This window comes from Chlamydotis macqueenii, chromosome 5 (genome assembly GCF_036417535.1).
Source record: "Chlamydotis macqueenii isolate bChlMac1 chromosome 5, bChlMac1.mat, whole genome shotgun sequence".
In the NCBI taxonomy this organism is placed as follows: domain Eukaryota; kingdom Metazoa; phylum Chordata; class Aves; order Otidiformes; family Otididae; genus Chlamydotis; species Chlamydotis macqueenii.
The window spans coordinates 28,755,957-28,771,995 of record NC_141560.1 but is presented as its reverse complement, the minus strand read 5'-3'; the positions used below and the strand labels follow the sequence as shown (position 1 = coordinate 28,771,995).

The window sequence follows — 16,039 nt, the reverse complement described above, 5'->3', positions numbered from 1 at the left end:
AATGCCCAAATTCAACAAGGTATCAAGCACTGAATACTAATATGGTAAGAATAAAACATTTTTAACTAAGCAGTAATTTGTATTAAAATACTTAATTTCACAGAAACCTTTCACTTATTTTTAATGCATATTCTCACATATGTTCCCTACAGCCACACAGAAAGCTCGTTAGGTAAACACTAAAAGGATTGTTAATCTACAGTGTAAAAGCCTGTCTTCTCCAGAGGATCCAATGAAGCTGTTTCGTGACAGCTTTGTTTACAAAATTAACTCTCTTCGAATAAAGTCTTCCTAGATCCAAGAAATTTTCCATTAAGAGGAGAGATACCAATGATAGCAAATGGATCACCTTTTGATCATTCTTCATGGAGTCACCTTTTTCACACTGCATCAGCTCACTTTCTTCTGAGTATTCAAAATTACTTGTCAGCATAAACATACTTTTTGCTACCTTTAAAAAAAAAAATAATGAGCTGGGACCCAACAACAAGAAAAAGGTTATCCAGCACCAACCCACTAAAAACTTCTTTATACCTACCTCCAGAGGCACTGGTGCTGGCTTTTGCTACGGCTGGGTATTGAACTGAATGAGCTGTAGGTGAAACCCATTACAGATTGCACGTATTCCATGCATTTATTCCATGATCTCTCCTTTCACCGTGTCTGGGCTGCTCCCAAACCAAAGACAACAGCAAAGTGATCAGTGTAGATGCTGCCTTGCACACAAACAAACTCAACATCTGAAGACATTTAAATTAATTTTATTTATACCAGCTTTTCAAAATCAGAAATATTTCAAAGAAATTCAATACTTATAGACAGGTGCTACATTGATGATCTTTCATCCACCGTTAGTGCCGTGTTTTCGCTCTACAATCATTAACTCGCCACCACAAACTAAGGGGAACTTACAGAAGTGTATAAAAAGCAGGCAGAGGTGAAAATTTGGTTTATACTGGAATTGTCGTAAGAGAGTAAAGCTTACAATCCAATTGTGGCAATTGCTGTGTTCCAGCACTCGTTCTGAGGGAATAGTACAGCAGAAAAACTCTTCCACTTAAAGAAACACTTGGGGTTTTAGCTGAACATACTCAAAATCCATGTAATGATCTGACTAGGAGTGATTCTTACACTCAAGTCTGTATAAATTTAAGCTTTGCATTTCTAAAATCACCACAAGCATAAATCTCACCTACTCACCCTAGTTTTGGACCAATTTCCCTTTTTGGAGAAATCAATGTCTATATATCTTCCAGAATTTACCAAATCAAACAAAACAGCTGCTGGTTTTGAAGTAATTTTTTAGAAGGAAAATGCCATTTCTGCACAAGCTACTCTCATGAAAATTTTATTTCTTTATCAATAAAATAACTGAAGCCAAGATACCCAAAAGTCACATCTGCACGGAGATACAGAGAAGATACTCGAGAGGATTTTCCTCCACTTCTCGATCACAATGAGGCCCTCACCATTTTGCATAATGACAGAAAACAACAGCTGACAAACCATTTTGGAACAGATGCCAGCTGTCTCTCTTTTGTTTTATAATTCAAGCAGTAACAGTTCTGTAGCACTTTATTGTTTTTTTTTTAAAAAGCAAGCCATCTGAATTGGACCTCACATCAGTCAGTCAGTCAGTCATTTCAAGAACAAACTGAAGGCAGGCTGATCCTTTTGGATCCAAAACTTGTTTTGGTAGGAATCTTATATAAATACAATTTGTGCTTCAATTTTCTATCTACTTGGACTGAGTGAATATACACCTAAGCTAGTTTAAAAAAAAAACAACAAAAAAAAAAACCTTTAATATTCAACTTAGAAGCCATACACATCTTTCCAGACTGTTTGCAGCAGAGACAAACAATAAATTTAAACACAGTACTGCTTAAAAAAAAAGTTTACTGTCTAAAATGAAATTCAAATGGTTTATTAAAATTTAACATTTTCAGTTTTGGCTTTTTCTAAAGAAACCATTTATACCTTGTGAAAAAATCAGTTAAAAGATCATTATACTGTACTGAACTCAAGTCAAACATAAAGCACAAAGTAGATCTTTACATTAAACTGGGCTTTGCACACAACGTGGATATTCAGAAATAGACTATTTCAAGGAATAAAAAGATTTTTTTTTTATCTAGACAACATGCATACCATCAGTTAGTTACTTCTCAACCTTAAAAGGTACCTGAAAGGAGAGTTTTGTAGAACAAAACCAAGACTCATTAATACACTTAGTAAGTCAGTGGTCATCATGCCTTTTTAGTTAAATTCTAGTAAAGTTTAGTCTACATAGAACAGCTAACACAATGGGGTGTGCAAGTCATAGGGACAGCCAGAAGCCTGAAACAAAGTCTTAAAGTTCTACAGGACAAGAGAGCCTAAACACAGTACCACTAGGTTATTTAAAAAAAAAAAAAAAAAGAGGAAAAAAAATATTTTTATTATTATCTACTTCCTTGTTGAAAAAGGGCTATGAACTGAACATAAAGGGCCTGCGTTTAAAAGCTCCACAGTTCTATTCTACCAACTTTTAAAAATAAGGTAATGATAAAGAGCATTCCTTCTAGCAGCATGCACAGTTCAGCTGCGAGCGGCTGCCTAATAGCGCTCCTTTATGCATACCAGGAGAATCATGTCCAGTTTTGCCATTTGTGGATAACGATGACAAGATACAAAAGCATGTGTTTGCCATAAATAGCTCTGGCTAACGGAGGATTGCTCACACAGAGCAGATCAAATTCTCTATAAGGAGAGCATTATTTGGCTCCCAGCCAAATCATGTCCCCAGTGCAAGCCTCAGTAGTGGCAAACACTTTCCAGTTCTATTTACATAGAAGCTAACAAGTAGAACAGTTCATTTAGGCTCTTTCTTGTACCAAGTCTGTCTTAACTGCAACACTCGAGAAAGAAAAATTATTTACCGGCTTTATATTCTGCATATAACTGTCATTACACATCACCTTACTGAAAAAGACAGCGAGCTGTAAGATTTCGCGCAAGGTTTTACTCTGGCGTGTAGAACTTTAAGAACATTCAGGTACGAAACACACTGTGTGGTTAATTACTTTGTATTTTTATGTTTCTGACACAAGTGTTTCATGGAACTAATGGTCTCTAGTACTGGCAGCTTCTCTACTTTAACAGTAAACTAGGATCAGGTCCTTTATCGAATGATCAGAACAGAGCCACAAAGTATTGTAAAGCAGTGCCTAACTCACGATTAGGAATGAAAAACTTGCATTATTTAAGATGAGATTAATGATTGTTTATCTTTACAATACTTTCCACAGAAGTTATTTGAAATATTCTTAAATTAAACATAGTTTAAAACTGTATTTTCCAATGAAAACAAGGCAACGTTCTGTAATAAGCCACAAGTTTTATTGCAACGTGGCCAGTTTTTGATCTCAAAAAACAATGTTCCATTTAAGGCTCTTTTTAATACAGAAATTGCCACCATGACTGATGTTTTACAAAACTTTAGTGTTTCAAGACTCACATGGTAAACAGATAACTTCTACACCTGTTCAGTAGTGTACATTCAATGGAAAACAAAAGGCATCGTAACAGCTACTTCATTTATAAAGATATGCATGTAACAGGAATGAAACTGAGGTAACTACAAGAATTTGATGACACAGTTACAGCAACTTAATTGGCATTCCTTTGGGGGGCGGGGGGGCGGGTCAAACATATTACAAAAAAGTGCTTTAAATGCATAGTGTTGTGTGCTGCCATGTCACAAAAATAGGCTTGTCAAGGCAGGTGAGGTGTATGAATGCACAAGAGCCTCATGGAACTGCAATCAAGTGCAACTGTAAGTAATACTGTATAGAGTCTACCATCCGACCAGTGGACAATACTTTCAAGGCATTCAATTAGCTTACCCTTTGCTGTCTGCTAGACTATTCACATTAACTATCACATTCATTGTACATGTTGCAAGGAATGCCTGCAACGTCAGTTTTGGCTAAGAGTATGACGTGAAAGCATTCCTTGGATCCTACATAAAACTACCAGGATTGAACAGTCTAATGGCAATCACTGGCAGACTGCTTAACAATGACATCTCCTTCAGGGGCATTAGGGAAGGGACTTATTTTTTGAGGAGGGAAGGGAATGGGGAGACTAATACTATTCCAATTGAACGAGCTGCAGAAATGGAAGCTCCTTAGATCCAGATGGCACTTGTCTGTCTTTTTATAAGGGTTTTCCTTCAAGTGAAACTACCACGTTGCCTCCCAATTTCTCTCCAAGCGTTGAACGGTCCTTAATATCATCCAAACCATTTACTTGCCACTCATGTTTAATACCTGGAAGACAGAAGGACAACAATGCACTTGTGAGAACCTCAAGACCTAAATGGCACGATAATTAACGAGCGAAACATTTTTAGGTCTGTACCTGTAAATTTCTTTTTAATGGCATCTTTAGAGCTTGCGTAGATCATCTTGCTTTTTAAAGGTGCACTTTCAGGAGCCCTTTAAAGGAAAGAAGAAAACCACAACAGAACAGTTATTCAATCATCCAGTGTTAACTCCACAGTATTAAATTTTAACAGCAAGCTTTGCTTTTACACACCAGAATATAAATACCAGGTCTTCTTTCTTAGATTCCTTTGTCTCATATGTGGCATCGTACAAAGCGTATCGGCAATCGTTCAAAGGTAGCAACTTCACAAAGGCTGTATAGGGGTCCTCCACAGTATCTCCAATGTCACCAACCAATATCTGCTTTGACTCCTCTACAATTATTTGTTTTTTGTCATCACTTAAGCAGAAGAGAACGGCTTTCTTTCTTTTTTTAATCTCTTCTGGGGTTGAAGATTTCCTTACTTTCATGTCATTAAAAACCTTTATGACTTCATCATTCACTGTTACTCCAGAAGCCTGGAAAATGAGATCAAAGGAATAATTTAAACAGCAAAAATTAACACTCACTAGAAAAGATGATAGCCCACAGTGCTAGAAAAGGAAGTCTGCCTGCCCCCGTAAGAATAAAAATACTACACTCAACCTGAACACACTATGAATTTAGTAATCTTTGCAGGACTGGAGCAGAAGATATAAAAAAAGGTGTAAATTCTGTACTCTCTTGTTGCAGATCTCAGCATCTTCAGCTGTGATTCTGGATAGCAGTTTTACACAAGTAGGCATACAACTGTACTACTCCAGCAGTTTGCATTACCTTATCATGCATTTAGCTTATTTGGGGGGAGGAAGAGAGCCGGGGGATGAGTGTGGGAACTGAACATAGGAGTTTGTAGTCTGGGGTTGTGATGGGGGGGTGGGGTTTTTGTTCGGGTCTTTTTTTTTTTTTTTAGCGGAACAAACGCTACAGCAGCAGCTCACATCCAGCACTGTCATGACTCTCATTTTGTTGGGTGATGTAAGGCTCCACAAGCAGCAGAAATGTTTTCTGCATTGTGTCAGCTTCAACACCGTGCTTTAAGAACTCCTGAATTTTACTTCGTGCTGCTGCACGAGTATCACTCAATTGCTTTTCCTTCATACAAAAACACCGCTTACAATGGGTACCGCTCCCCACAAGGCTCGCAAGCCGTTCAAAACCCCAGCCCAAACCAGCACGAAAACCGAGCACTGACAGGGCGAACGGGGAGCTCACCGCAGAAAGGCAGCAACCGAGCGAACCCCATCGCAGCGCCCCTGCTCCCGCTCCCGCAACTGCAGCTGACGAGGCGGGCGCTGCCGGAGCGGGCCCGGGGGGAGGCAGGTGCACGGCTCCGGGGAGCCGCCGGCTTTGTCCCCGAGGGAGACCCCCCCCGCCCCTTCTCCCTGCTTTGTTCGCGGGGTCGGCGCTCGCCGCCGGGGAAGGGGCCTCCCGCGTCCCCCAGCCCCGCTCCGGCCCTGCCAGCCGGTCGCTGCCCCGCCGGCCGGGGACACCCCGCGGGCCCGGGCCCCGGGCGGGCCCGCCGGGAGCCCCCGCTCGCCGCGCCCGCCGGCCCCCCGCCCCTCACGCACGCACAGGCGCTCGCCGCACGGCCGGGCGATGCCGCAGGGAGCGCTGCGCCGCGCCGCCCGCCCGGCCCCAACCGCCGGTCGCCGGCCCCGCCGCCCGCTCCTACCCCGCGGCCGCTCCCACCGCCCCTTCCCCCCCGCACCCGGCTAAAATTAGACTAAAATGGCCGCCGGAGGCCGCGGGGCCGGGCCGCGCCGCGCCGGGCCTGCTCAGCTCAGCCCCCGCGCCCCGCCGGGCCGCGCCGCGCTGTCCGCGATGTCCCCGCCGCCCGCCCCCGCCGCCCTCCCCGCTCGGCCGCGCCGCGCCGCCCTTACCATGGCGCCGGGTCCCGGGGCGGCGGCGGCTGCCTGCGGTGCGGGACTGCTGCACGCAGGAGAGCGCTGCGCTGCGCTGGGGGCGAGGCGGGCGGGGACTCGGGCCGGGCGGGGGATGAGCCGCGGCGGCCGGGGAGGGCCGGTCACATGGGCCGCGCCGCCACCACGTGCTGCCGGGCCGCGCCGCGCCGCGCCGGGCCGCACCGCCCTCCGCGGGGCCGGGACGGGTTGGGCCGGGCCGGGCTGGGCTGGGCCGGGCTGGGCCGGGCCTGCCGGCGGCGAGGCCCCGCGGGTGCGGCCGGCTGCGCCCCGTCGGCCGACTGGGCCTCGCAGCCCCCGGCGTCCGCTCTTAGGCGGCCCCCGGCCTACCCCGGCGCGTCGCTGGCGGCTGAGGCGGTGGCGCGGCCCCTCAGCCTGGCGTGGAGAACAGGCAGCCGGTAGCGGCGTCAGGCCTGGGCACGGTGGCGGCGCGGATCCTCCTGGAGCCAGCCGCGACCGCCCGCAGCGTGGCTGCGCCCTGCCCCGCACCGCCCGCCCGGCGCCGCTCCCTTTGCCCAGGAGCTTTCAGCTGCTGTCCAGTCACGGTTTTGGCATTGCCCCGCTGTTCAGGCTTCACGGCCCAGCGCTGGCTGCCTGCCGGCCCACGCCCGAGATGCAAGGCAGAAGGAGCAGCATTAAAAGACAGGAGGATGACTTAGAGGAAAACAAGGAAGGATAACCCTGCTGAGAGTGTTTCAGTTGTCCATTCGGAGCTGGACAGGGGGTTCAGGCACAGGACACCAAACGGGGAGCGTTTTATCTCTAGCCCATACAAGTGGAGAAGAGGACTGTTCCATACCGTCCGGCTCTCTGCTGCCCAAACTGCTGTGTCTGGAAGCCAAGAGCTCCTGAACAGGCAGGATCTCAGCCAGCGGTGTGTGTGAGCACCCAGCCTGTCTTCTGGCCAGTCAGGCGTCTGTCCCCAAAACACCTGCGTGGAAACCAGCAACCTAGTGTTTCTCAGCATACATATATATATACCCATATGTATGCATATATATACACATTCATACTGCATTGCATGAGGGATGTGGGATTTTTCCCCCTTTCTCCATGATTCTACGCCACCATATTGACCAGAAGAGCCACTATGTTTCCAAGGCTCCTTTTTGAGTTATATCCCCCCCTCCCCGGCTGCAGAATTCCAGACTGAATTGCATTCATCACTATTCAAAATTTAGCCTGTCAGCGTTGAAATCACTAACCTGGAGCTATGTTACCCCTCCAGCTCCATGCATCCATGCATTCAGGAATCCCCACCACCATTCAGCTGAAAACAGCAAGTCTATTAGACTCAACTTTTTTTTCCAGCTGATGGCCACCTGTTCACTCTTACTGCCTCTTCACTGCTAGGAATGTGGGACCCGGGAGGGAGCACCTTTGTTCCTTCATTGCGTATTTGCATTTAAAGAGTCAGCCATCAGCCAATTCGGTTTTTAAATACAATACGTGCTGCTTTTTGATTTGTTATGGGAATTAATAGCACAAATCCTAAATTGGATAACTCTCAAGATGCAGTTTTATGGTTGGCTTAAACCAATGTAAGTCCACAGGAGTGTCTTGACAGCCCGGTTTCTGGGCATCTGCTGCTCTTGCACAGCTTCATGGACTGGGGTGGACTTCAGCGGTTTCAGATCCTCATTGGCAGGTTGGTTTAATGTGTCCCAAACCAGCCTTCATGACACTGCAGCATGTCATGGCACACTGTGCCCTTCTCAGTGTCCCAAACAGAGGTCTGTGTCCTTGCAGCCATACACAACGTTGAGAGGCCACTGTGGCAAACAGCAGCATGGGAGTTCTTTCACCTTTGTGAGCAGAGGTAGCTATGCACGTGTGCAGTCCGTCTTCTGGTGCCAGTGACAACAGTCACTGCCATGGGCTCAGCAGGCTTCTTCTAACGCGTGTTCAATACCATGAAACTGCTGTGTGCGAGCGTCCTGATCTCTCGCCTTGCAGTGCACTCTCAGCCACCTGCGCAGGGCCTCTGCGCTGCACATCCCAGGCTCATAAAGTGAAAGGTGGAGAAAGAGTTACCAGCTCCAGAGTTGCACGGCTGGGTAGATGCTCCAGGGACGACAACTCCAAAACTGTGCATGACTCACCCTCTGTCTTTACTACCATGGAAACTGAATAATGAATCGGAAGTGCTTGTTATTCTCGTCACCACCTTGCAAGGTGCATACCTGAGGCACCCAGGCACACAGGGCTGCTGTTGCACATCACTAACCAGTACCTGGCAGTTGTCAGACTACAGAAAAAGCAAGAGCTGAAGAAGGAGGGTTTTATGACTTTATAGAAATCTCTGAGAAAGAATGAGTTTATCAGAATCAGAGAGCATTCCTCAAGGGTAAGAAACAGGTCACAGGTGAAGAGAAGATGAACAACAGGCTTCCGCTGACTGCGGCCATTGGAGAAGGAGCTTGTGATAGAGCCCAGTGGTGACCTTGGAGGCCAGAGAAATGGCCAGTATCCAGCCACAGGCAATAATGACCAAGCAAATCTTGCTGCTGGAGCACACTCAGACAAAGCTGGTTCCCCACCTTGGCATCTCGCTGCCCTCAGGAAGCACTGAGTTTCACTACCCTTGTGCCACAAGGCCTGCACCCCACCAGGCACCACCGAAATAGCCCTGTGATTCAGAGAGCCCAGACGCAGCAGCACTAAAAGCTTTGTGGATGATACCCTATGTGGAGCGCATGCCTCTGAAGAAGCCCTCTGAGCCTCTCCGCACCCTCCGTGGATGGAAGAAATGACTCACTGTCAGGCAGAAGGCACTGTTTGTTTGGATTCAACTCCTGGATGCTCATTAGTGCAAAGTGATTATAATGGACTAGGTTACTTTATGCATTGAAGCTCTGTGAAATCATAGTCCTTTCTTTTTGTATCCTGTACGTCCTCTTTGCTTCTCTGTCAGCGTCACTAAATGCGACGTTGCCATTTCAGCCTTGTTTCCTGTGGAAGCAAGGCCTCTGCTTGGCCTCCTCGGGCATCCTCTCTCTCACTTGGGCTAGTCCTTTTCCCAGTGACTTTTTGACTTGTTAGCTTATTTGAGTTAAATCTAGCAGAAGGATAGAGGTCACAAAAGTAATTAAGATCCTTAATTAAGTAATTAAGTTTCATAAAATAATTCATTTGAGATAGAAGAAAGTGGGGCTGTATGTCTGCCATTGCAACTCAGGAACCTGTTGGTTTCTGCTAGGAGACATTAGATCTCTTATGGTGTAGCCAGATGACCTTCAGGAAGAGAACTACAAAGGGGAAACAGAGGAACTTGTGTAGGTGTACCCTGAAATAGCAGAAAGTCTTAATACTGTTCAGTTGAAAAAAATCAGTCGAGGGAGAGAAACTGCATGTGATGAGATCGGTTGCTCAAGGCACTTCCTTTTTCCCTTTCCTCTCCTGTGTACCTCCAAAAAATGTCCAGTTTCCCTCCAACAATTCTGCGTTTTTAGTGGGAGAGAGAAGAATGCTGGATAAAATCTAAGTTCTTTTAAGAAAGTATTAGAGAAAACTCCAGCAAAAGGCAAACACTTGAGTTTTTATTTCTTTCCTTACACTGGAGATACATTTCTTTAAAAAAATTGTGTCATGAATATATTTGACTGTAAGTGCTGGATCCTAGCGTGAATTTGCTGCAAGTTAGCAAGATTTGCAGAGCCTCCTGTGTGTGCTAATCCTGAAAACCTGCAGCGAGGGGAAGCTCTGGCTCCACCGTCTGTGGCAGGGTCACTTCTGCTGGCTCAAGCAGCCTCTTCCACCAGTGTGGTCCCAAAATCCGTCTGGGGCTCCAAGCCATCAGTCAAGCTTCTTAATGGCTTGGGCAGGGCTGAGGACGAGCGAGGTGCTGGCCACTGCTCCCACAAGAGCTGGGCCATGCCTGCTGGCCTCTGTCCACCACCAAGACGGGAGCAGCTGGGCCCCTTGCATCAGCCTCGCCGGGTGCCAGGACATTCCTCCGGCTGCGTCACGGTCCGAGCTGCCGCCTCGCATCCCTCCACGCTCAGCAGACCCAGTGTGGCCACGAAGGTGCTGCCTGCCTGCCAGCTACTGTCCCTAGTGTGGGAGGGCTGCCTGCCTTCTCCACCGCCTTCCCCAGCCACCACCCAGGGCTCCAGGGGTCCGACCCTCTCGCTGCACCAAGGAGATATGGCTGTCGGAGGTGGGGCAGGATTTCCCCAAGCTGCAATGCCAGCTTGAGTGCTGCGATACTTCGGTTGGTTTAAGCAGCCTCTTTCCCTGCCAAGTGGAGCTGCTTTTCTGACCAGTGTTGTGGCAGCAGAAAAGCCTTTTTTTTTTTTTTTTCCCTTGGAAAGCTCTTCAACCACCCGCGTTTCCTGGTCAGGTTCACCTTACGGCTGTATGCCAGGAAGATCAGGCAGAGGGAGGCAGGAGGAAGCAGCAGCAGCAGCCGGAGCATAAGCCCAGCATGGCCAGCACGGATGCTCGAGGAGCAGCAGGCACATGCTTTTCGGGGCAGGGTGGAATTCCCCCTTCTACCCCCCTTGACTCTCAGCGCCGTGCTGGTAAGTCACACGTGCCGGTGAATCATAACGCTGGGCAGCCACGGGCTTGTCATTGGTCAGTGGACAATACAAGAGACATTTAATTAAAATGGTATGTCTTGTAATGACATCATGTTAGGGATGGTATTTAAACATAACAAAAAAGGAAATAAGAATTTCTTCTATGAGAGAAATGTGGGAACTAATGGCAGAAAAATGGCTAAATGGAACAAAAAAGTTCCCCTGAAGTCTAAAATACGGGGGAACTTTGCTCAGCCTTATTAATAAAAACAGAAGATAAAAATTACTTTTAAGTAATTAGTACATATTCAGCATTCACAAAGGTTTGCACATCTATAGCACTATAAAAAGTAACTACCCTGACAGCCTTCATAAATTCCTGTACACCCTGCAAAACGCATTTTCCCCAGGAGCAGTTTCTTCCCAAGTCTCTCTTCTTGTTGCCTTTTGTTCACAGCTGAGATAAATTTACAGCATAACCTCAGGAAAGGAAGGATTTATAAGATCAGCCACTGACTGTATCTCAGTTATTCAAATAATTAACTTTTTTTCAGACAACTTTCACCTACATGGCAAAGACAGTATTTTCATTTGTTTTTTTCACTTCTGCTTGTAGTATTTTTATTCTGAGGTCTCAAAGCTCCTTATTAAAATTATTAATGAATTATCCCTGCCCAATGAGTATTATTCTTCCTGTTCGATGGGTTGCCCGGGGTCAGCTGGAAGGTCCGTGCTGAGGCCAGGCACGGGGAAGGGAGGTTTGGATCCCTGTCCCTGCTTTAAACCCTGGACTGTCCCTCCTAGGTCAGGCAGAACAAGTATTTTCTTGAAACCTCTGTTTCAAGCAAACAGCAAAGTCAGACTCAGTAAGCATCCTCTGACAACACTAGGTCCGAGGAGTTTGATGTTGGCTGTTATCTGCAGCTACCAATGCGTCAGAGACACATGTATCCGTACATACGGCGAAGCAGAACCCTGGCTGTACAGGAGACAGGGATGCAATATGCTAAATCCTGGCTAAAGAGAGGAAATGTAAAAAGCAGTATCATTTTTCTGGGAGGCACAGTAATTGCTGTGCATCACAGGATAATGCTTATTACAGCAAAATGGCAAGAAGGAAGCCAAAGTGACCTTTAGAAAACGAGGCATATAGCTGACCTGTACGCTAGGTAAGTGGATTAGGGGAAAAGCTGCCAGAGTGCTCTGGAAGAATAGGCTGTAATACTAAACAAAATATAGATTTTATTATTTAATTATTCTAATAAAATGAAAGTCCAGGAATGTTCTTCAAGCAGCCAAAAAGCAATGGTGTAGTTTGCTAGATGTATCAGTGACCTGGAAAAACCTCTTCTGGATAATCCATTCCCTTTGTGTTCTTGTCTCATGTACGTAACTTTTTCCTATACAACGAGCTAATGACACAGTCCCCTAAAACGTGTAAACCTCTCACCCTAAAAGCATGCCAGCTGTGAAGCCAGTAGGAGGAAAAACCAAAACATATTCTGTTCCTGCCAGCTTGTTTTCAGCTGAAGAACTCCGCTTTGAGTTTGAAATATGTTATTCTTGCTGTCTGTGTCTGCAGCAGAGGAGTGTGACACATGGCAAGTCACGCCTGGGAGCTCTTATTTAAGCGCCTTTCCCCCAGCCCACAGCATCCTCTGACAGCTGCAGACGAATCCAACAGCCTCACACTCCTTCCCAGCACTGTTCAAGGACACGCATGTGAGTAACACAGAGGAGATGCCGTTAATAGTTTGCTAGTTTCTGTCAGGAATTTCTAGCAGTGCTATAAAACTGAAATGCTTAAGGTTAGTGGGGACGTTAATCACCGCAACAGTCCCAGGAGGTGCTTCTTCAGTAGCAATTTCACCCCTCACTAACCTCCTCAAGTTTATGGCAAAAATTCCCTGCCTTGGCCATCAGAAGAAAGTTTTCTGTTGTTACAGTGAATGTTCACCACTGTTGTACACTTCACTCGAGCCGTGTGTCTCTCAGGGCTGCAATGTCATTTTGCTATGCACGTGCCTCAGCAGCATTTGGTGGTTTTTGCATTTTCTCCTGTGTCTTACAAATTCAGTGATAGCCCTTATGCTGCCAGAGTCCGAGCCCTGTTTCTCTCTCCAAGTTTAGGAAGTCAAATTCTCTTACAGCAGGGTTTCAATAGACTTGCCACAGCACAGAAGCAGAGTTATTTTCTTTTTAAAATCAGATTGGAGATTAAAATGTGGTCTGTTTTCTTACTCTCAGTGCTGTGGCTCAATAGTTGGTTCTTCACTTGCTTGCAGTATGTAAAATTTAGTATAGAAATATAATAAAACGTACATAAAAGAAGGAGTAAGGACAACAGTAGTGTCAGATCTACAACTTTCCTAATGGTGGTTTCATCTTGTTTAGGTTTCTGAAAACTCGTTCAGCCACAGAGCCGTGACTCCTGCCAGCGGAGGAGCAGGACAGCTGGAAGGGGTAATTTCTTGAACAGCTTCAGCCTGGTTTGCAGGAGGATGACTGCCAGAAGTTAGGATGCAGTCAGACATCTCAGCAGATTACATGATTTAAACTGGTGCATGTCCAGGAAAAGGTAGCCATGATTTCAGAAAGCTCTTTCCCTTACAGATAGATGCATACAGACCTTCAAGATGTTGGGACAGGCTGGCACGCAAGGAATATAACAATTCAGCTTTGTTATGCTCTTCTTTACAGAAGAGCCCTAAAAACGTGGGCCCCAGAGAAAACCAGGGTTCCTGGTGGAACGAGGAATCCTTTTCCTGTGGCTGGGCAAGTGCAGAGCAGCACTGCACACAGATTGCATGCAGATTTCAGGCACTCATCCCAGGTCTTGCAGCCTTGGCCTGATTCTGCTACTAACCTTCATCGCTCCATGCTTCCCTTCCTACTGGGGTTATGTCATCTTGTTAGAATGAGGACCCTGGAAAATGGACTGTTTCTAATCAAGATCAGCACTTCTGTGACATTGCAGGTCTGATTTCCGGTGACATCTTTGCAATATGAAAAATTAATCACTAGGAAAGGATTAAATTCTGTCCAGGAGATGGAGGAAGCCAAGACAGGGGAGATTAATTCACACAGCCTGTTTAGATTGGAGGTTGCAAAAGCCAGATGAAAAGGAGGACAGATGCTTTTGGTTCTGAAGTTTTAATAGTTAAAATTGCTCCAGACAGACCTGGGACTCAGTTTGCAGCATTGCATCCAAATGGAAGGACATTCCACTGTTTGTTGAAGGCTGAGTCCAAGAACGGGTGCTTAGAAACCTCTTAGAAGCAAAGGTGGACAACTATGGAAACAAAAGATGCACAAACTAAAGCTACTCAAGCATTGCAAAGCCCCCTCACAAAGTATGTTGCTTAAGAAGTTGATCTTGCCTTTTAAAACCACTAAGGTTTTCTTTTTTAGATAGCAATCTAAAAATAAAAACATTAGCTAAGCCTAACATGCTAAATACATGAGTTGAGATCACTTTCTGGTGGTTAAGGATGGGCTTTAGGATGCCTGGGGCACAGAATATTTATAACTGTGGCTGGATCTCTGGACCTGTTGGTCAGTGCGAAAGTGTCCTCTGGTGACAGCAGCGCTCTCGAGTGGTGCCAGGACCGCAGAGCCCAGCATGTGACTCCGGTGGTAGGATCTGCACAGGAATGCTCGCGAAAGGCAGCTATGAAGCCCTGATCCCACAGGCAAATCCCCACGCTGCCCAGACTCAAATGCAGAACTGCCATCCAAACCCCAAACGTTTCAGCGTCCTGGCTCACATTTCTGCCATTTCAAACGCGTGATTCACAGCAGCCAAGCCACAGCATAACCCGTCTCTTCAAAGCCCTTTCCTCTCCAAACACATTTCATCTGTAAGAAGAAAAATAGGAAAGCATATAGCTTATTATATGTGTTCTTGTAGGACTGGTAATCTAGGAAACAGCTATATAAAGCCTAAATAAAGTGGTAAACTAAGAATAGCAGACAAAACTCACGTTGGACTGTGTTACCCTAGCACAGCAGCAGTGGCCTCTCTGAGACAGCTTTGTTACGAGGGAGGTTACAGTGCAAGCGTGCCGTTTTCAGTTCCCCCGCGCGGACGGCGCCATTAAATCGGCCTGTACACAGTGTCAGAATAACTGCGCACTGAGACACGATGCTAGCACAGTGGCACTTCGTTACTAGAATAAAGACCCTTTCTTTCGTGGTTCTTTGAAACAAATCTAAGAAAAGAAAGGCCAACAACTGTAGAGAAGAATAAGTGAAAGCTGATCTTCAGTGGGCAGCGGCCAGCACTCTGGAGAGTATGCTGTCACGTAACATCCTCGTAGGAAACTTGGCCCAATCGAACATTTCTATCATGAAAAGCGAGTGACCTGAACAGCTGGATATGCTCGGTGAGCAGCGGGGCAGGCGCAGGCAGAGCGCTGGTGCTTGCTGCTTTCTCCCTGTTCTGGGAAAGGGTGAGGGACTCTCGCGTGGGGCCGAACACCTCCAACCCCGGCCAGCCTCCTGCCATACCCAGAGCCTCTTGCAAGGCAACAGCTGATATGCTCCTCTGTTTGGAGGCCCAGAAAACATCTTTTTCTTTCTTCTTTCATACCTAAAAAATGTTAAAGATGGAGTTGCGTCTAAAAAAATAATTTAAAATTAGTTTCAACAATTTTCCAGAAAAGCAGCACTACAAACCCAGGAAATGGATGTATTACGGTAGATAAAGAAACCAAAGTTGGCCTCAGTGCACTTTTTGGAAAATATATGCAGCCTGTGGCCTTCTGCCACTGAAAACATTTCAGGTATAGTTCGTATTGATGTTTAGCATTTTAATGCACTCCAAATATTAAAAAGCATTGGTTTGGAAAAGTATGTTTGTCAGAATGCAGCTGCAGACGCATGGCTGAGGGTGGAGCGTTTCACCAACAGCAGATCAGATTTGTTTGATTACTTAAAAAAATAAAGCCAAGTTTAAGCGCAGACTGAGCCCCACGTTGTCGCTGAAGCTCAGACTAATGGATGCTGCTGGGGGAGGCAGGAGGAAGCTGGGCTCTGCTCCCAGCACCACGCATGGTCTGAGTAAATCACAGTTCTGGCAGCACTTCCCCAGGTACTGGAGATGCACCTTTTAAAGACATAGAAGTACAACATTCAGGAATTATAACCATTATTTTAATAGTTGGTGGCTTACAGCAGTTAAGA

General features: G+C 46.3%; 1 protein-coding gene across 1 annotated transcript; it reads right to left on the bottom strand.

The window, feature by feature from the left end:
- Window positions 1-745: 745 nt before the first annotated feature.
- On the bottom strand, window positions 746-6,415 carry CFL2 (cofilin 2). Its single transcript, XM_086749165.1, has 4 exons — window positions 6,294-6,415; window positions 4,582-4,889; window positions 4,405-4,481; window positions 746-4,313 (listed from the first exon to the last, which is right to left on the bottom strand). Exons 1-4 carry the CDS (start codon window positions 6,294-6,296, stop codon window positions 4,201-4,203), a joined length of 501 nt encoding a protein of 166 aa, XP_086605291.1. The 5' UTR covers window positions 6,297-6,415; the 3' UTR covers window positions 746-4,200.
- Window positions 6,416-16,039: the final 9,624 nt, after the last annotated feature.

What these genes read in the sequence shown, in the direction of transcription:
- CFL2 (XM_086749165.1), bottom strand. An exon ending in GACCTGGTATTTATATTCTG is followed by an intron (nt 4,482 to 4,581) that starts GTGTGTAAAAGC and finishes TTTCCTTTAAAG; the next exon opens with GGCTCCTGAAAGTGCACCTT. An exon ending in CATTAAAAAGAAATTTACAG is followed by an intron (nt 4,314 to 4,404) that starts GTACAGACCTAA and finishes TCTGTCTTCCAG; the next exon opens with GTATTAAACATGAGTGGCAA.